Source organism: Pyxicephalus adspersus, chromosome 4 (assembly GCF_032062135.1).
Source record: "Pyxicephalus adspersus chromosome 4, UCB_Pads_2.0, whole genome shotgun sequence".
Taxonomy (NCBI): domain Eukaryota; kingdom Metazoa; phylum Chordata; class Amphibia; order Anura; family Pyxicephalidae; genus Pyxicephalus; species Pyxicephalus adspersus.
Genome location: NC_092861.1, coordinates 44,287,718 through 44,310,401, shown reverse-complemented (window position 1 = coordinate 44,310,401; position 22,684 = coordinate 44,287,718). Strand labels below are relative to the sequence as shown.

Below are 22,684 nucleotides of genomic sequence, written 5' to 3'. Positions count from 1 at the left end.
TGAGATTTGCATCCAAGATAGAAAATATGATGAAAAATACAATAAATGAAAAGGTTTTTGAGAATAAAAACATGGTACGTAAAATACACAGTGCTTTAGCAAAATTAATGTCACTGGTACAAATGAATCCCTCTAACGGCTTGATAATGAGTATTATGATTATACTTAGATAAACTGAGATTTGCAGAACTGAACCCAATTAGTGTAAATTGTTTGTTCATATGATTAGACTGCCTTTAATCTGCTCTAAATTCTGAAGTCCCTTCTAGAATGCAGATTCTTGATTAAAGTTTATTATACTTGGATGAAAATGAAAGCAATCTATAATGTCATCATTGCCAGATAGGAAAACAAGCAGCAACTATTTGTGTTTTTAAATGACGGAGATTTAAAATGACAAGTCATGTGCAGTATATAAAGCCTCCCATTGTTTTCTTGCACTGAATAAGTGCTGTTTAATTCTTGTGTATGTTACTTTTTCAATATTCTGCTCTACTTCATGTTTTCCAATCCTGATGTACAAATTCATATATATATATTAATTTGTTGAAAAAAAGATTAGTCAAATGATGTTAAAATAATTGCTCAATTGACCTCCCTACTTAACCTGAAGGACAAAATAACCAAATAGACCTATGGAGTGTTAAACCTCTGAAACCATTTACAGGCACAGTCAAAAATTATGAAAATATATAGTAATTTTCAAAGTATATGTCTAGACATAACTTTTTTTATAGGATAGACTAGAATAGAGAACCTTACTTTTTACTGTTATCCATGACCCTTTTGGGTGTACTTTTCCTCACTTTCTATGTCTATTGCAATGTTGTCATCAGGATACCTAACAGGAATTTCGACATCAATAAAAATATTGATTATCACTAGTTCCTTTTCTGCACGCAGCATAGTCACTGGGACAGGGAGTAAGGGAAAAGTTTCAAAACCTCAGACAAAAATACATATTTAGCACGGATTTTAACTCCATATAGGTACAAAACTACAATTGTCTAGAATTATACCATAAGCGATGCAGCTCATATATTATTGCATTTAAGTTTTTAAGTTCATGCCACTTTAATTGTCATCTTTATTTTAGCTAAGAGGATCCATATATCAGTTTTGTTTAAATAAACGTTGAACATGAAAATGATAGTTGCCTGGCTTATCATGCATTCTCTTAGACCTCCATGTACAGGGCCTGATTAATTCAAGCTCCCCAAAACTAGAGACGATAGGTGAACTAGCATAGGAGAACCTGTAATAGATTTTTTAAAAATCGTTTTTTATCAGTTGGCCAATGTTTTCAATTCTGGACTGGATTCATTCCAGGTTTTTTGGATCACCAAGGTTCTCCCATGATAGTCTGTCTTGTCCAGTCTTGGAGAGCTTTGATCAATCACTGGCTGCAAAACCTGGAATCTGGTTTAGGATTGAAAACATTTGCTAACAAATAGGACTTTTAGGAATTTCATTACAGGTTTGCTGGATCACCCAGCTTCACTGATGAAAGTATATCCTCTTCAGCCTTGGAAAGCTTTATTAAATCAGGCTCATTATCACAAGGTCAGCAATGACAGCCTACAGATGTCTCATATAACAGATTTAAAAATGTTTCTTTGTGTAAGTGTAACTACAAATATTTAAGCAATCATAACAATTTAAAGCTGAAAAGGCTTATTTTTTCAAATCAATATATATATATTACTTGTGGTCTATTCACATAAACTTACAGGTTCCCCCCCTATTGGCATTCTTCTCCAATAGAGGTTGGTGTGATGATGCACACTTAACAGGGGAGTGTCTTTGACAGCTTGGGCTCACAGTGGGATGAATGATGTTGGCCATTAACCAAAGTGAAGCTGTGCACCTAGTGGCAAGGGCTATGTGAGCACTTTAATGAGAGATTTTAAGGATTGGAAAGTTAGAGTTGTTTTTAATGTTAGACAATAAATGACAGTGTACTTTGCTAGAGTCTAGGGAGTACACCTGCTAGCAGTGGTCTTGTATACAGTATCAAAGAAGATACAGAAGATCTCCTTTGTAGAAGTACCACTGAGATGGCAGGAGTTCTTTAAAGTAATTCTTATGTAAAGTAAACCTGTTACAGATAACCAAAAAGAACATTGGTATCAGTTAAAATGGCATAAGGATCACAAATTAGCAATCTCTGAAGGAACTCTAACTGAGAAACACTAATGGAGAGTGTTGTTACCTTAATTAAAAACCTCAAGGTAAAATGATCATTATATCTAGCTATATGGGAACTCAGGATTTATGAGCCATCCTTTTACAGCCTGGATGGGCTTTTGTTTGCCATTTTCCCATACAAGTCTATGAAGCTACCCATCACAATAAGGTAACCCAAAACCCAAACCACTTACAATTTGCAAAAAAAATCTACTTTTATTGTTAGTACTATTTGTTAGGGACTACTCATCTTTTTAATATGTGGTTTTCACTGAAAGTAACTATTTTTATTTTATACTTTTTTTGCATTATTGGTACTATTATACTTTTTCCATTGTATGCACAATTGCCAAGTTTGAGCATATCAGTAGTGGTAGGTGTTTATATAAAAGCATTCCAAGAAATGCAGACTTACTATAAATATATAGAAATGAAAAATTGTCTAAAGAAAAAAAATAGTACACTCTTCACTTTTGGATATTTAAAAGGAGAAATACACACAAATGAAATACACAAACCATAAACCATGATCGTAAAACCAGTAGTCTATACAGTTAGTAAACATGAGTGTCAATCTGTGATGTTTAAGTTAGCATAGCTTTGTGAGTCAGTTTAGACCTTCTTGGTGCCTTGGAACTTAGATCAGGAAGTTCTTGAATAACAAGTCATCACTTGAGAAGCACAGCCTGTGACCACATTTAGCACAGGTCAGTACTTCCTTTTCTCATCATGCCAAATGCTGTGTTTACCCTATTCCTAACTAGGATGAGGCAGCTGAGTAAACAGCAGATACAGTATGTGACAATAGTGCTTCCTATATGCTAAAATGCCGATGGAAAGGTCATCACTCTGTACCAGTAACCCTCTCCATTCATTTACTGGTCATTACAAGAATCAGCTGAACATCTTGATTATTCAGTTCGCTGAGCACACCAGAGCAGTGAAGAGGATAATATTACTCTCTGGATTGCATACAGAATAATTACTGTAATAGATGACACTGGCCTGATAACTGCCTTCTAGTTCAGATTTCACAGATACCAAAAAGCTTTCACTACCTCTGAATGTGTTTGTTTTTAAAGGGGAAAGAAGTACATTATAAAAGCGAAATCTACAGTGCTCATTTTACAAGGGGATTAACCCCTGCTCTCTATCTATTTAAAAATAAAATGTAACTTCCTTCCTCTAAATGATCCATATTAAAGATACAGTTGAGGGGAACTCAAGGCCAAAAATCTCAGAGCTCCTTAGAAGGTAAACTGATATTGAGTAGGTGATATAAGCATCCCTAAAAAAGGGGACTCACACACAAAAAAAAAAACATTATCAATGGCTTAACAGTAAATTGTGTTAAGCATTTAAAATAAATATGACAATTGTTATTAACACACTTGAGCATTGTCAAGTGATAGTAACTAAACCTACAGATATGTGCATCATACTGCTTAGACATAGAAGATTGGGTTGACTCCTGAATGCTTGCCCTGTAAAGAACTTATTAATGTAAATACAATATCAGGGACAGTAGTCAACTGTGTTGTTGCAAGTGCACACACTTCTCTTCTCCAGTAAATTAGTAAAGCCACCGTTCAGCCACAGTTCTAACACATTGCATAAGATTGGCATGTTAGGACCATGATGGTGAAAATAACTATTAGTTTCTGTACACTCATGTGTCTTTTTATCTTTTAAAGGGTACATTGGTTTTATGTTAGGTGGGGCTTAATTATTTTCCCCCAGATACTTCTGCAGAAACAGATCTCTAATATTGGTGATTCAGTGCTTGCTGTTATCATCAAGTAATACATGACTATAGCAGTGATTTATTGTTACAGGGGGATGGAGAGCCAAACTGGATAGCTGCCATAGCTCAAAGGAAGTGCCAATGAGGTCAGAGAAGATGTAGCACAAAACATTATGTAGCAGTATGCCACAGAGTGTTCTTATTAAGTGCTCCAAAGCTTGATTACAAACCCAGGAATTGTACAGTTTACTAGAATCTGGTGCTTTTATTTGAACATTCCATTTAGACCAGGGACAGTTATGAAATTTCACTGTGACAAACAAATATAGGTGCAGTTATATTCAAACAGTAACTTTCCAATGCTGGCTAGTAATGTATAGTGATCGTGTTTATACTTTATCTTTATTCCCTATTTAAGGTATGTTTATAAAACTTTTTTTTTACTTGGGTAAAGATACATTTTTGCTAAATTATATTTAGATTTTTTTCCTTTAAACCATTGGATGGAGCTTTCAAGCCAAATCACACTTTGCCATTTTGAAGTACATTGGTGGGCTTCCAGTGCACCATTATGGACAAGAAATAGGCCTATTTGCAAGTTTTTCTGGCTTTCTCATTGCTTATTTGATGTAAAGCCTCTTGTTTACAGATGTTAGAGGTTTAGGTTAAAATTTCAACCTGCTTAGGCTAATTTCAATTTCAGGTAGGCTAAGTTTAAAAGGACAATTATCTGTAAACTATGCTCGCAGTTGAGCGTTCCTCTACATACTTCAGCAGCTGGTACTGCTGTGTGTTTGGCAGGGTCCTATACCCATGGAGCCGTTTAGGAAAATCTGTTCTCAACATCCAACTCACCTTGGCTTTACTCGTTACAGTTACTTAGCTCCTATTAGACAGCTCAGTTTGTAGTTTTAGTCAAAGTCTTAGGGCTAATTCAGACTGGTGGTTTTGATGATTTTACTGATTAATCAGACCACTGAACTGTAAACATTGCATCTAACCTTTGGCTGCCAATAGAGAATAAATAGGGCAACAAGGGGAGGTTCAGTACCACCTGCTGCTACAGTCTGTAAAATGTTCAAACTTTTTCAAGGAGAACAGCAGAGTGGGTAGCAGAGTTGGTGGCAAGGTGCCAACTGTTGGGAGCCGCATAGCAACTGCTGTCCCAAGCACCATTTTAAACAAGCCCTAGGCAGTAAATTGTGCTTTGTCCTTGTGCATTGTAACATGTTAGTATATGTTACTATAATAGCATCAAACAGCGTGTGTGCCTTACATTATACTTATATAAGATGCTTATTATTAAATTCCAGGCAAATACAGAAAAGATTACTAACACTGCCACAGGGCACACAGGTAATATGCTGGTAGGAGAAGAGAGCTGGGTGACTAGAAGAATATCAGTGCTGTTTTGCTGCTCCTTTCCTGTCCAATTGACAGGCTGTATGTGCTAGTAACCAAGCCTGGCTGTACTGTCGATCATGGATGCCCAGATCACAAAACTGCCCAGTTATGCAGAATTAAAATTTATAATAATAAATTACCCATTCAACTGCATGGCCCAACATGTTAGCAAAAATCTCCAACAAGCTATTTTAGGAAAATACTATTCAAACTCATTTAACAAATTGTGTTACTGGAATAAAAAATAACATTTACTCGGTTCATTAATCACCTGTGAAATCTAACTATTTTTGGAGTGGCTCCAGTGATCTATTTTGCATGACTCCAGACATGAGAACCTTGATTTATTGCCACAGTGAGTATGTACACTGGTCAGTGTTCCAGGGCAGAGGTAATCTGACTACAGAAATAAGTGAGTACCAAATATCTGGACAAAAAACAGAGTTCTGCGATAAGCAATGAATAGTTCATTGAAGCTGGCGATTTTTTTTTTTTTAGTGCTGATAAACTTGTAGGATATTTCTTTTCAAAGTCATCCAAATATTGCGTAACCCTATTTATTTATTGAGGTTAGCGATTTGGGTGTTCTACTTAAAATTGTAGAAACGGTGTAAATGTCATTTAAAGCACTGCTGACTGGTTATGGTAGTAAAGTTGAGCATTAACTTCCTGTGACAGCAAATGACAATAAATGAAGGAATTTCCTAGCTGGGTCCTTTCCAGGTTACAATGCTCACAACAAAAACAGGTTTTAATGCAAAGCACATGACTCACTGTGTCATATGACTATATTACCTTCACACTGAAAGCAAACAGCTAATTTCACAGTTTTATACTGTTTTGTCATACAGTATAGAACTACTTGGCCTTGGGAAGGTGGGAATGGAGATTTGTAAGCACCTGTAATTTACTATATTACAACGTTTTTAAATAACAGATAAGATGCCTTCTATGTAATGATTCCAGGCCACAGCTTTATTGTGATGAATAACTTCACATGTGTATCAATATTGTCAATATGTGCAATTATAAAAAACATCTTAACATTCCCCAAGGTTACATCAGTGTATTACCTTGAGCAACCGCTCCGACCACCAGCAGCAGGTTTTCACCAGCTCACTGGGTACTCCCAAAAAAATCATATACCATTATTCATGTTACACATAACCTTTTGTTGGTTGCATCCCTGTAAAAACCCCTGTTGTATGTGTTTCAGTTAATCTCCAAAGTCATAAATAATTCAACATTTTATTTTATTTGCCACCATCAAAGACACAGAGATGTAATCTCAAAATAAATTTACAAACAATAAATTTGCAACATAAATAAGACAAAAAGGAGGGCAAAATAGACCCAAGGTTCCCATTACCGACAGATATATTGGGCTGGGTGGGCAAGATTTCCTGTTTTACTGGAATGCCATCTTCTTCATTATATCAAGAGGCTTTGGGCTCCTGAGCTCCACTCACTCCCCCCCACTGAACATCATTATTTCTCCCTATGCTGACTGTACCCTAAAAGACACCCTGTTTTCCATACCACCCCAGTCAATACACCCTACCTATGCTGCACTTGGATCGGGATGTCCTTTCACTATTTGTAATTATTTACAACCAATTTTAAGATTTACAACACTGTAATGTTATTGACTATAGATCCTTCTAGAGAGTTTACAAAAATAAGCATAATGTAGAAAAAAAACTCTCTTTTTGATGTTTTCATCTTGAACAGTGTTAAGTATAAAGTTGTGTGACTACAATATGTGTTTTTTTATATAAATTGAAGTTAAAATATAGACACGAAGTCAGTGGTAAGTAGCATTGCCATATATAGCATCAAAATGTTTTTATTTGGAAATCAATTGGAAAATGAAATGTGACACTATTATTTCAATACATGTGGACTTGCTGGCTGATGCTGAGAGAAACATATAACATGTTAAAGTTGAATACAATCTAAAAATAAATTAATTGTGAGCCGGCAGGTTAGTTGCAGAAGGAACATGCTATGTCTCTTCTGCAATAAAAAAAATTTACCTGCCTGTTGACAATCTTCTGCAGAATTTACACTGAGCTGCTCATACAATTCAGTGCTGGAAGCATAAAACTCTCAGGAGTATTCTACCCTGACTAATGAAGGTGGATGAAGATCCAGCCGAGGTGGTCAAACGTAGAGGAAGGAGAGATGAGTTTAGTTCCATATACAAATCATTAAAAAAACATGGAGAGTATGCATTAATCTGTAGGTGTTGGGGTTCACCCTAATAAACAGTAGATATAAGGCTCCTTACCATGCATTAAACACAGTTGGCCATGAAAAGTGGGAACCCCCCTTCCTCCTGAACCCAGCAGTTCCCATTCTCCTTTAACAATGGAGACCCATAGTTAAGGCCATAGTTGAGGGACATAACCTGATCCCCACAACACATCTCCTGAATGTTTGCAGTGGTCTATTGGGGTATTTGTTTGGATGTGTAAAAGAGACACAAGATGCAGCAACTGGACCTTTTATTAAAAAAAATACAATAATACATTAACCAGGGAATAAGCAGGCAAGGGACTGTTATGTTTAAATATTTAATTAGGCATCTGTAATGTAATAGGATGTGTCATACAAGAGAGAGGAGGTTTTAAGTTCCTAAAAGGAAACTTCATAAAAGTGATCTGTCATCAAGACATACAGCAATTCAGTGAAGAGATAAAAATAACATACTAATGTTGAGCCTGGCAGTGGGTTATATTAATGCTACAATGTAATTGAATACGCACTCAGAGTGTGGAAAAACTAGCTAGTGTCATGGAACAGGCAGTGAAAAATGATTCAGAATTTGCTTTCTACTATTGTGTCATAAATTTTAATAAATTGCTCCAATATAACCAGTTTCACTGATGACTACTTAAAGTGGACCTAAACTGAGAAAAAGCAGCAGGAGGTAGTGCTATTTGTCAAATAGCTAACTCCCGAACTCCTGGTGGCTTCTTTTTAATTTCTGTTCTAAACTACACAACGCATGCGCCATATAGCTTGCAGTTTGGCTCTGTGTGCAGCCAGCTTCCGTGGATAATGTAACTTCTGCACATGTGCAAGAGTTACATCAGTAAATGAACAGGATTGCTGCCTTCATGGAAGTCCACTGTGGACCTGGCAGAAAAATGGTGGCACCCATCCCTGCAGTGATGACAGGTCCTAGACCTGTTATCACTGCAGGACGACAGCAAAGGGAATTATGTGTCATAATCAGCAAGTATGCTTTGCATTTTCTTAAGAGTAGATGTCTCCGCAAATTTACCTCAAGATCAGACGTTGCAATGCTTAAACAAACTGTAAAATAACAAAGCTACATGCCAGACTCTACAGAACAAATTTTAAGGTTCATGACATTACAACTAGTAAAAGAAAACATGACTTGCTTGGAAGGATTGCCAGGAGAAGCCTCTTCTCTGTTAGGCTGTTCATCAGAGTGGAGGGGTCTTGATTTGGTCTTGTCATGCAATATGACAAGGATTCCAAGCACCCCAGCAAATTTACTACAGAATGGCTGAGAAAGAAAATATATTGTCAATATATTGTAATGGCCCAGTCAAAGTCCAGACCTCAAACTGATTGAACTGCTGTGGTGGGACATTTATCCTGGCGGTATTCCTGAGTGTGGCTTGGGGGTAAAAAAAACATGCAAAAAGCCACACTTGGGGTTACCGCTTCTTGCATGTTTTTTATAGCTAAAAACATGCAAAAAAACACACTTACCTTGTCCCATCGCGTCCTCTGGCATCCTGCCCGACGGGTCCCATCCTCGGGCGGCATCCTTTTGTTCAGATTTTCAGATGGCGAGTGCAGTGACGTTGACGCATGCATCGGTGTGTGCAGGAGGGCGCGGCAGGAAATTCAAATAATTTCGTATTGGATTCAATACAAAATAGCTGTATTAAATCCAATACAAAGGAATCCCTTAATAATATATATATATATATATATATATATATATATATATATATATATATATATATTTATATTTATAAATATATTATAATTGCTACTGTACAGTTAGATTACAGTTTTCAGTATTTTTTTGCATACTCTTTTAACATTTTTATTTTTTTATTTAAAGTTTATTATTAAATGTATTAAATAATGGACATATTTCAGTGAGTTATACCTAAGAATTATAGGCCTACAATGTAAAATAAATTTCCGTGCAAAACAATGTAACGCTTTTTGCGTAAAAAAATGGACAGAATTAGAACACCAGGGGGGTTAAAAGGGATGTAAATTCCTCCTCAACAGTTTGGGAGACTGATAAAGTCATACAGAAGATTAGTTACTTAAAGGTATTGAAGTTATTTATCTCCATTTTTGCTTTATTTTTGTTTAATAAATAATGACATGATGGAATGGTTTAAAACCTGCACCAGATTCTTTTGTTTCATGAAAATACGAATATGTAAAACCTTGGAACTGAAAAATGAAAGAGGATGTACTTTTTCTCATGACTGTAGAACCTAAAGCAAATCGATAAGTCTCAATGTTCTTTTATTTTCTGTAATCATTATATGGTAACGGTTTTGACTTAAAGGAGAGCATTTATCATTTTTTAGTCAGTTGACGGTAGTTTCTGTACCACCGTGTGTAATGAAAGCAAATGCAGTGTTTAATCTCTTTGTTTAATCGTTAAATAATTATTTACTCTGGTATTATAGTCTGGCTTCAGGCACCATATTTCTCAGCTTTATACATGTGTTGCTTGAGATTTTCTTGATATAAATATGTTATACTGTTTGTAAGCAGTTTAACCATAGTTTTTGGTTTGTTTTCAACACAGTTATTAATTGTGCGGTAATGAGGATTTTATCATTTACTTTATAGGCTATAGCCAAGATGTGTTTGACGTATCTGGTGAATCAGTTGAATAACATGGAACATTCATTTCATCATTTACTTCTCATGGAGATTAGGAACATCACAAACACATTTAATGAAATCCTCGGTATTCCAGAAAGAGACATGTGTAGAATGAGTAACAGCCTGACTGCAATAGCCAAGATTCTGAATGAACACCTGACAGACGAAGCATTGCCAGCATGCAGGTAGTAGTGTATATTATCATTTCTGCTAAGAGGCAACTGCCTAATAAAGTGATCATAATGTGATATTACCAAGGCAAACGTGTGGTGTTAGTATTTGTTTCTTAGTATTTTCTTTTAGTATTTGACAAGCCTTATTTGTTAAGCCTAATTAAAGCGGCTTTCTTGAAGTCTTTATAGTACTTTTCAGCTTTGGCTTTGGGGGTTGATAAACCCAGATCCTATTTGGGAGTGCTGAATTTCACTTAAAGCAGACTGACAGACAGGCCCTTTATTGCAAAATTCTCATCTCAATTTTTTAAATACACTTTAAACGCTCTTAAATTCTTGTTTGACCTAGGACAAATGTTTTAAGTGGAACTAAACCTGGTTTATACTCACCTGTCCCCATTCCATCATGAGAGCCACCATTTTCTTCTTTCTTCTTTTCCTCATTCCAATCCTCAGCTATCGTGATGGGCCAGGCAGAGAAGATGTAACTCCCATCTGCGTCCCAGCTCCCGTAGGGAAATCTGGGATGTGCCCGGTATCCTGACAACCAATGCGGAGCAGATGTGCAGTTCAGTGAATTTTGACAGATAAGATGGTGATCAGTCTGGTAAGAATGCCTATTGTAAGAAGGAACATTGTTTGTCCCCTTCTGCAATAAAGCCCTGCCTGATGCCAGATTTTTAAACTGGAACTAAAGTTCCAATTCAAGTCACATTATTTAGAATATTCTTTGCTCCTACAGATTATACCCCCTCTGTCCTATTATACCCCCTCTCTATGACCACTCCAGTGGGTCACTTTTGATCAGTGCCCATCTATTGGTTCGCATCACATATAATGCAGGCTATTCTGTTTTCTCTAGACAGAAACAACAATTAACCCTTGCTCTGTATGTGTGTGTAGTGGGTGGAGTAATTTTTTGAATGTAATATGGAAAAGGTTTGAACCCCTGTCAGATTGCTCTGCTAATCGAAGCACCATTAGAGATATTTACCCTCACCTCCTTTTTTTCAGGCAACCATTTAAGAGACAGGAAGTGAAGGAACATTGCAACAATTAAACAGACAATAATAAAAAACTGACAGATCCACTAGTATTACATTACCTAACTTTAAAAAGCATGTTCAGTTCCCTTTACTAAAACTATAGGAGGTTGTCAGAAAAAGTACAGCTTACTATTTTGGTCATTGAAAAGAATGCCCTTTCTACAGACACCTTATAAGTTTTGGTGTCTTGCTACTGACTGCCAGGCAGCATTGGCTACAAAAAGTATAAGGTCACCATCACGAGTGGTTAGTTAGCCAAAGTTCAAGGAGCATCTTTATTAAGGATGTGAATACAGCAGGACTGCAGTTATTTATTATATAGGGGGGTATTGGTGTCAAACAAATAGATCGGTTCATACAGTAGTAGGGTCTAGTTAATAGTTTTAAAGTGTTGCCCCAAAGAGGGATTAAGGGTGCTAAATGTTTGAAACTTGTTGAACATCAACAAGCCAAATACTGCAGTTAGCATATTTAAAGTGTCCAGATAGTGCTTCATTTATGATCTGTGGTTGACATCTTCAAACTAAAGCAGAAAAGTGCTTCAAATACCTTAGGAAGTCTGCTAGAAGCTAACTGAAAGCTTTTCAAATGCTTTGCAAAAGTGTAATGTTCACATAGGTCTTGTGTAATTCGAAGTCTATGTATATAAGGCTATATAAACCTAGACATAGAATGAAAACATCAGGTGAATTTACCTTTGCTAAATTGCAAATACTAGTTAAATAAAAGCAATTGTAGTATTGCTGTCCCTAGAAGTACCAGTCAGACGTTAAGTTTTGAATAAAATATGGGATATGACTGCTATGGAATGTTCAATTTTTAATGCACCAGCTTCTATAAATCAGCACCACGGTCAGCAGTTTTTACACAAATTTGTCATGTCACATACAAATTTCTGTTGTACGTTGGTGAAATATTTAGACAAATTGGTTTACCAGTCTAATGATTTTTTGTTTTGTTCAGCCAGCCTCTACCACACTGCAGAGCCAGATAGGTGTATGAATGGTAGTATGTATACATATTTCCAACAATGTTTTAGGGTTTACTTGGTACTCTAGAGCAATATTTTGATTCTTCAACTGCTAATGACATATTCCAAATGCCATGGATTCCCAGCACCAAAGTATTCAATATTATTTTGATTACAACATTGCTACAGTTAGAATCATCAACTTTTTTTAGGTTTAGCTCACAAAACTGACAACTCTTACAGTGCCAGTATCACTCCTTAACTCTCCAATCTTAATAATGTTTGCCCAAGATGAATGGTTGTGCCCATCTTGGGTGAAAATCCAAACGTGTACAGTGGTCCCCTGAAGGTGTTGGAATGACTGCTGTGCACTGCTATGGAGCAGACCATAACACAGTGCTTCCTGCTTTTCCTCTCCCCTCCCCATAAAACAGAACAACGCTGTGTGAACAGCTCTCATTCATTCATTTATGAAATAACAACAGCTAAATCATCTGACATCTATTCAATGTCTGTAGGGGGCTTTAAATCTTTGACCTGATCTGATCCTCCTGTGGTGCTTATCATTCCGCAGACCCCACTTACTTTTGTTGGGCCAGTCAAAAGGGTTTTTTTGTGAACTTACATTGTGCACATTAAGTAACTGGCTGCACAGGAGTTTCTGTCATAATTTGCCTTGACGTTTTTAAGCATCATTGGAAACTTGATCCCCCTCCCTAATCTGGCCAGCTTTGTGAGATGAATCCTAATGATGGCAATTTTATAAAATCCATGTGGAAAGCCTAGACACATTTTTTACAAGAAAGTGGTTTGTTTTGTTATACTTTATCTGTTTTCTACTGTGGTATATTTTTTTGCCTGCTTTATTGCAATTTTGGCTATTTTGTAAGACTACTCAGGGGACTGTCCATTGTTTACTTCTAGACTATGGGTCTAGTATATTATGTTCACCCATTTCTAGTTAGCAGTTCATAGTTTCCCCATCTTATTTCTCTGTGGAAAATAAACTAAAACTGAAACAGATGTTGATTTTTTTTCAGCTTTGTTCTTAAAACTGGGATTTATAGCTCGATGTGTTTATTTTGAATGACTTTTTTGCTATTCATTAAGTACAATTAGGCCTATTTTCATCCCTTACAACAGTCTGTGATTTCTAACATTCAGAGGAAATTATTTACCAGCAATCTAAAACTCCAATGTTTAAGTAGTTAATTCTTGCAGTCAGCTATCATTTTATACGATAAGGAGAAGTAATCTTCTTATGAAAGGCACAGTTACTGTTTAAAATCACTGTAAGAGAATTCATTTCCATGATAAATTGTGCCTGAATTTTGCGGCAGAGAAAATCAGCCTGACAATTGGCAGACAATCCCATTTACAGGGAAGATTATTTCACACGGCAAAATGGAAAATTAAATCTTTATAGTTAACATACTGAAGACTTTGTCAATTAAAACTCTTGGACAGAAAAAGTGATAGTGTTGCCTGTTTTAGTTCACTAATATTACATTCATTGATATTATAACATTTAAGCTCTGTTTCATTTCTTTAGAAAACTCCTTTCAGGGATGGGTTAAGGCATTAGGGAGCGCAAGAAAATAAAGCAGCTTTAACCCTCTTTTTCCCTAGTCCTCTCTCCCTTTGTTTGACATTAATAAGTATTGCAATAGGTAAAGAAAAGCTGTCCCATTTGCTGTCCCATCACACACAAACTGTCCAAATACAAGTGACTAATAGTTCACAGTTTGGACCAGTTGTTATATCCCTCTTGTGTATGATGGTTGTATTTAGGCACCTGGACATCTATTCTGACCTATGCTCCTGTATAGACACACTCATTCCATTTTCTTTAGCAAAGTTTTATTTGACTCCTGGTGAAAAAGGTGAACAAACATTTGCCCAATACAGTTACAAAAGGGTTACAGTCTGACCAATCTAGGGGGTCAAGAACAAAAAACTATCCTTTACTGACAAGTTAATATGACATCAGAGTTAAGCATGATGAAGAATATAAACATGTCTTCTTTCCTGATCTTGCACTGCATAAATAATTTTTTTACAGAATCTTAATGACCCCAACACACAGAAATCTTTAGCTATTTGTGTTGTGATTCTAATCCCATTTATTAGATTTAATAGGGGAGTTTACAAAAATGGGTAGAAATGTGTGCAGTGTTTTGTAGCAACTCCATGCAATGCAATGCATAGATAGTGAGAACATCAAATAATGTTTCTGTGGAACACTGGACACTATACCAACCTGCACCATATAATGGCTAAACGAATGCCATTTTGTGTGTGCATTTTCTCAGTATAGGATTACTTTAGGAAATTGAAAAAAATGTGGAGCTTTAAATTAGAAACTGCTATTCAGTAGCTTTGGTCCCTTAGGAAACAAAATTGTACAAAAACATCATCAATTTAGTGTCATTTCCTTTGGTCAGTCTTGTAGCTCATGATACCTTGCCCCATAGCCTATTCAGGAAAAAGTTGGACCAGCTGGAGCTGGAGTGTCTGCTGATCATTTTAGTCATTCCAGGGAACAAGAGTGTAAACACACATGCCAAACTATACAGTTTGGATCATTTTTATTAACGCCTGAATGAAATTATCTAATTTTTCCTGCACTCAAGAGGTCTTGTTTGACATATGGTACAAGTTACAACTCATGTGTTTTTCATTGACTGTGCAAGTGGTCTGTCTTTTTTTATGATGGAATGGGCAGTTTAGCTATGTCAAGAATTTGCATAGGAAGACAATAGGGAATTGCTCAAGAAAATAAAATATAAAATGACTATGAGTTTGAAGAAATAATTTTTTTCTTCTTATGTTTAATTTATTGCACACATCTAAAATTTTGCAGGCATTCTTGTGTGCTTCCATGTGGAGTTTCATGCTGTTTGTACTCCAATCTCATACAGAGGACTACAGGAGAAGGAACTCATCTTTGTAATCAGTTGTAGCTGTGTATTTTTTAAAATATTCATGTAGCTTTGACATTTGGTAATAATGCTACGAGTTTTATTAGTTTATCATAATGTTCAGAGAACAATGTGTACACATGAACTTACGCACATTACAACTGAGAAGATGATGATACATTTCAGGTTCCACATCCCTGGAAAAATAACAACAGAACAAAGTTAAAGGCTGTAGGCCAAACACTCCTCATGGGATTTTGTGGCCACTTTAATGATGAAAAACATTAGATATTTATTGGTAATCAATTTACAACATATGTGTTTGACAAATTCGTACAGTGAAAGGAATTAATAGTTCCATTTCTGTTTGTCACTAGGCTACACTGCCGGGACACCATCAAGTCAAAATAGGGTAGCGAGCCATCATCAAAAAATATTGCCTTTAAGGTCCATAGGATGTGTTAGAAAAGCCTGTTAAACTAAATTTTGGAAAGCTGTCAAAGATCCCAGAGCTGTGGATGACAGCCACACAGCAATGAAATGCTTCGGAAAAAAAATCTTTATAATAACCAATTTTTTATACACATGTTTGCTATTTGCTGCTGTACAGACTAGAAGAAATAGTTACTGAATTCCTTTAAGCTGAAAAAGAGAGAAAAAGATTATGTCTTTTGGTATTGCTGTCTTTACTGGTGGAAAGGGCAAAGAGGCAAGGAAGGAGTGGGACTTTCTTACCAGGCAAACAAGCCAACTTGCTGATTTACAGTACAGTTGTTTCCTTGCACTTTTTCACTGCCAAAACATTCAGTGTCTATTGTGTTTTCACAAAGTGACCCATTCAGGGCAAACTGACACTGTATTTGCAAAGGTGTATTTTGTCTCACTGATACTCCTTTGGTAATGCTTCTCATAGCTTCTCGTGTAGTGAGGGGCTATACCAATTGCTTCTGTATATGGGGGTTGCATTCCTATCCATTGTTATCCTGGACAATCATTTGGCCCAAGCACTGCTTCATGCCATAAGGATTGACGCCACCGCTCCCCCTAACATTCGACACCAGATGACACTGAATATTTTAAGTAAGAACCTTTAGAAGAACAATGGCAAGGTGAGTATTAGGGTGTCAAGGGGCCCCTTTTCAAAGTGAAACCATGATGTTTTTCTGAAGAACATGGTTTTTTTGCAATGCATGTTTTCATATGCATGTCTGCAGGATTGTAAGGAACAAATTGTAAAATGGGAAAGTACCCTTATGAACTGAGAAAAATAATTGCTGCTCTTTCAAATGATATGGACACTCTCTAAGGAAATGTCAATGTCATCATTATTTATCATCCTGTTTATTTGTCAGCCTTTAACAAAAAAAAGCACAAAGCATTTAACTGTTTTATGTTCACAGCTTACTGTATTAGACTACGTAAAATCTAGGGGATAACATTCATACAATCGAATCCAATGTGAAAAAATGTGGCAATTTTGAGTAGAAGTTTGTTGAATCTTGAGTGAAAACATTTATATACAGACCCCTCATAGTCATAAAGGAAGTCAATCCTGGAAGACATCTCCACTTGCAAAGCAATTTAATATCAATTATAAACAGATAGCTATTTAATACCCAGACCATATCACCAATTGCAGGTCTGGCTTTGACTTAGGTCTGAATGGGAGACAACCTCCACCAGCCCTAACATATGTAATTTGTATTAGCATGGGGGGGGGTCCTTCCCTACATGGAACAGATTTGTGAACTGCTGCATGTTAGGTAGTTTTATTGGCTATAGTCTGACACATAAAAAAACAACAAGTAAGAATCCTTCACTACATCCTTCTTTCTCAAATTAAACTAATGCACTTCTTTTCTACCAATTCCAAAACAGAACAACACTGGACAGATGTTGGAGAGTGTTGGGTATGACCTGGTGTTACATTAAACAGGGCTCCCTCTAAAATGTATGACACCATACCCTGGCATTTCCCTTGACAGCCCAGCTCTACACTTGTCCATCATATTTTTCATAGCTGTTTAAAAACATAGCTATTCATTGCTGAAAACCAAACATCCTGATCATTTAAAAGCATGAGTATTTAAAGAAAAACTTGGAGACACGAACATTACTCTGATTAATTTTTTGCCTTTTCCTTTCTCTCTCTATTTCATGCAAAGTATACTAAGTGTGTCTGTGGACTGTTTTTAGGGCCTTCTCTGCCTGGTGTCAGGTGGCTTGCAACCGTGATGTCATTGCGCTGTTCTTTATAATATAACAAACTTTTACTTTTTTTAAGTTTAGGTTAACTTTAAGAATTGAAACACCAACTACAGGTGCAAGTTTAGTTTATATAAAAAAAATGCTTGTATTAGTGTTCTGCTGACTACAGGCACCAAATAGCATGACCAGGGTAGTGCGGATGCCTTGCCCTGTTACATTCCCCTTCCCCCCTTTCAACCCCCCCCCCCCCCTTTTTCCAATCTTTAACCTTTCCCATTACCTTTTCACAATCTGCTTGCCAACCACCCCCTCCCCCTCTTTACCTCCCTTATTATTATTATTATTATATAAACGACATACTCCTTTTTGGACTTAAATTGGCTGGCAAGCAGCCATTAATTTACAAACAATTAACATATATTTGCATAAATAACCATAATTTAAATAACTTAACATACATAACATTAGTTAACTTTAAATAACATAAATAACATAAAATAATCAAACATAACATTAATATTAACAAATGACCCTGCACATGAATAAATATAAATAACTATATATCTAACCATATAATAACAGTATAATAACTTCCCATATAACATTTACTTCCCTTATTAACCCTTAATATCCCGATTAACTCTTTAAACTTTTAAACTTTTCCTTTTACTAGGCTGCAGGTCCTGAAAGGTAAAGCCCGCCCAGTTGCAATATTTGCAACCCCCCATAATCACCGCTAAGGCCCCTAGGCCCACCTTGCCTTAGGGGCCCCCTCCAACATCTTAAAGGGGGACTCCACCACCAGAGATGCCCCCTCACCACCAACTTACCACGGGCACTTACCTTACCCCCGACCCCAACCGCCACCGCGCCCAAGGATGACTCCTCACCCTTGAGCGCCCTTCCACACACGCAGGGCCCTCTGCACCCCATCCTGCAGGCCCAAGAACCACAAATCCGTTCCAATTGCATTCAGGTGTTCCCCGTCTCTCCTCAGGAACCGACCTGTGTCCTCCTCCAACTCCCGGTGCCGTACCACCACTCCTCCATGCCTGGCCAAAAATCTCCCAACCTCCTGATTCACCTTAATCCTTCCCCTATTAACACCTGCCATAGATCTCGCCCCCCTCCACGAGGTCCTTGCTACTATATCCGACCATACTATCACCATCCCAGGAAACTCCACCTGCAACCACAACAAATCCGACCTAATATCCCTAATCAATTCCCTGATCCCTCTCATACACAAATCGTTACCTCCAGCGTGGATCACCAGAACATTGGGCGGTCTGTCCAGCGACGCGAATTTCCTAACCTCCGGTACCACACGACTCCAAAGCATACCAGATATCCCAATCCACCGAACCGTGGCTTCAGACCTAGCCACCCCCAGCTGTCTGCCGTCCTTCCTGACCTCAGCTCTCTTGGCACCCCACCACACATAAGAATGGCCAATGATCCACACCAGTCCAGGGGCCGCACCTGCAAATAAAATATATGCCATGCCAGCAATCACAAATAATAAAACCTTTGCACACCCCGCCCCCCTGATAATACCCAAACCCCCCACTACTTGTAACAACCTGTTAAATCAAATGCGGCCGCACATACACTCTGAACCGCCTAGATTCCCACCTCCCAATTTTCTTGATCACTGATTCATCCAAACCCCATCTTGCCGCCTCCGTGGCCGCCCCAATCCGAAATGAGTGCGAGGAATACTCCTCCACCTTGACACCCAACCTACCCAAACCTTGCCGGAAGACAGACACAAACTGAAAGCGGGACAAAAAGGTCCCGTCTGCGTGCTTCAATAGCGGACCACTCCCCTCAGGCCTAACCTTCAACAGATCCTCCACCACTCGCACCGGACAAACCTTGGAACCCTGTAAAGCAAACAGATGCACGTAAAAGCCTTTACCCCCTTGATCCGTCTTGGACCGCTTAATCCTCAGACTTACCTTATCCGCAGTAATCACAACATCCTCCACAAAAATTCCCCCGGGCCTATCCTTTGCCGGACTCACCAGTTCTCTAACTCTCATAGCCCCAAAAAATGCCGTTACAAAAGCCGCCCTAAACAGAACCGCCTCATAGTTTCCAAAACAGATGACCCCCAAACCCCCAACTAACCCCTGTAACAATTCAAAAAGTCACAGGCCTCCTCCTATCCTGTACTTGCTTACCCCTCCGGAACCCCTTCAGCGGTTGCCTAACAATAAAGGCCTTCGTAAAATCCTCCTCTCCCCTAAGTTTGAAACCAAAAGCCAACCCTGCCACAAATCTATTAACACAAGCCACCGACACCCCTTCAGCAAATTTTTTGGCCAACAGCCATAACACCCCTTGAAGCGGTTGCCAAGCGCCACCCTTACCTGCCTCTGTCTCCCATGCCTTCCATTCCTCCCATACTTTGGAATACGCCTTCCAGGTTCCCTCACTCACCGATTTCTGAACTAAACCTTCGATAATCCCCTTGCAATGTCCCAAAGATGACCCGTGCATTGATGACCAACTTCCTCTGCCTCTGGAGCTAACTCTCGAAACCGTTGCCACTGAAAGCGAGACAAAGCATCGGCCACAGTGTTAGCCACCCCCGGAATATGCCTAGCAAATATAAATACATTGTGCTCCATACACTTGAAAACTAAATGACGCAACAACCTCACCGCAGGCCCAGAAGATACTGAAAAACTGTTGATCGCCTGCACCACCCCCATGTTATCACAATAAAAACGCACTTTCTTATTCGCCAATTCCTTACCGCACAATTTTAACGAAACCACAATTGGAAACAATTCTAACAAAATCAAATTCCTCACCAGCCCATCCTTCACCCAAAGCTCCGGCCAAGTGCCTGCACACCATTTTCCCCGAAAATACGCCCCAAAACCCCCCCCACCAGCTGCATCTGTAAATAGCTCCAAGTCCACTGCATCAACCGGTCCTTCTAACCACAAAGCCTTCCCATTGAAAAATTTTAAAAACAAATCCCATGCCAACAAATCCTCCCTCACTCCCTTATTCAGTCTAACAAAGTGCCCTGGCGCCTTCACCCCTGCTGTAGCTGCCGCTAACCTCCTACAAAACACTCTGCCCATGCGTACCACCCTACAGGCAAAATTTTGCTTCCCCAGCAACGACTGCGCCTCTTGTAGCCTCATTTTCCTCCTGCCCATGGCCGCCTGCACTTCCGCCCGAAGCGCAGCCAATTTCTCCACCGGCAACCTACTCTCCATTGCCACTGAATCTAAAGCTGCGTACACACGGCAAATTTTTCTCGCCCGATAATCGGTATCGGCCAATTATCGGGCGAAAATCTGCCGTGTGTACAGTCGGTCGTCGTCCATCGTCCGACGACCGTCCTGGCGGATCCATGGACGATGGACGACGACCGATCCTAATGAAAGGGAAGGGGAGAGCGCGCAGCAGGGTGCCGCTCCGTCTCTCTCCCCCTCCCCTCTCCATAGAGCATGAACGGTGCTGTATGTACAGCATCGTTCATGCATCGTGCAGTCTTTTCTCGTTGGAAAGGATCGTGAAAGATCCTTTCCAACGAGAAAAATTGCAGGTGTGTACGCAGCTTAACTCAATGCCCAAAAATGTCAAGGCCGTCACCGGCCCTTCCGTTTTGTCATCCGCTAATGGAACCCCAAATTTTTCTGCTACATGCTGCAAAGTAGCTAACAACACTCTACACACCTGACTACCCGCCGGCCCAATCACTAAGAAATCGTCTAAATAGTGAATTACAGAGTCTATTTCTGACACAAAACGAACCACCCATTCCAAAAAGGTACTGAAATGCTCAAATAATGCACAAGAAATAGAACAACCCATAGGGAGACACCTGTCGACATAATACTCCCCCCCCCATTTACAACCCAGGAACCTCAGGCAGCCAGGTTGAACCGGTAACAGCCGGAAGGCGGCCTCAATATCCGCCTTTGCCAACAATGCTCCCGGCCCATACCTGCGCACCCACTTAATCGCCGCATCAAAGGATGTATAAGCTACTGCACAAGCCGCCGGATCAATACCATCATTGACCGAACCCCCCCGAGGGTACGATAAATGATGTATCATTCGAAATTTACCTACCTCCTTTTTGGGGACCAATCCCAAGGGAGAAATCACCAAACCTTCCAGCGGCGGGCAAGGAAAGGGGCCACTCTTCCTACCTAGACTCACCTCTTTATCCAATTTAGCTTTCACCACCTCCGGAAATCGCAGCGCAGAAGTCAAATTCCTGGGTTCCCTTGCCGTGCCCACCACCTCACTGGGAATCCAAAAGCCCTCCTTAAACCCCTCCTCCAAGACCTTGGCTGCTGTTCTATTGGGGTATTTATCTAAAAAGGGGAGCATCCTTCCTACCTTCACCGGCGTCTCCCCCTTTCCCAACACCATCCCCCCCTCTCCCCGAACTTTGTTTAAAGCATCTTGTCTGTCCATGGTTGCCCCCACATCCGGCGCATTCATGTCGAAATCGACAACTCCCCCCGAATTTGCACCCCCCTTCATTAAACAGCCAACATACCCCTTTTTTCTTGCTCCCTGACTGCCCACCCCCCACCTAGGTGCTGGAGCCAAGAAAAGGCTGTCCACCCCCCGTTTGCCTCCCCCCAGCCATCAGCCTCATCCATAAGCCAATATCTTTATGATCCCATAGCAGAGATGGCCTCACCGCCTTGCGCTGGCGAAACTGTTCGTCATAGCGCAACCAACATACCCCCCCATACTGCCTATAGGCCTCACGAACCGAATCTAGGTAGCAAAACAATGCCGCACACTGATCTGGCTGTTTCTCACTGATCACCCCAGCTAGGATACTGAATGCTTGCACCCAATTGAGGAACGTGCACGGGATCATCCTATGTCTCCTCTGCTCGCTCTCATCCTTGCGTCCCTCCCCCCCCCAACCCCCCTTTCCAAATTAAACTGCTCTAGTGGATGCAAAGAAAATATATCCACATATTCCCCTTTTCATATTTTCTCTCTCGTTTCTTCTTTTAAATGCACCCCCAATGGACCCTCAAATCACACATAAACCTCCCCCCTGGCAGCGTCCCCAATCAAATCCTTGTCACCTGCCCCCCCCCCACATATTCCCCTTTTAATATTTTCTCTCTCGT

General features: G+C 39.2%; 1 protein-coding gene across 1 annotated transcript in view; it reads left to right on the top strand.

Annotated features, from left to right (window-relative positions):
* The window catches only part of VEPH1 (ventricular zone expressed PH domain containing 1), a 163,345-nt gene that overhangs the window by 55,986 nt on the left and 84,675 nt on the right, over nt 1-22,684 (top strand). The window contains exon 7 of the mRNA XM_072408020.1: nt 10,199-10,419. Coding sequence (XP_072264121.1) covers nt 10,199-10,419 — 221 coding nt within the window. The remainder of the gene's footprint in view (nt 1-10,198; nt 10,420-22,684) is intronic.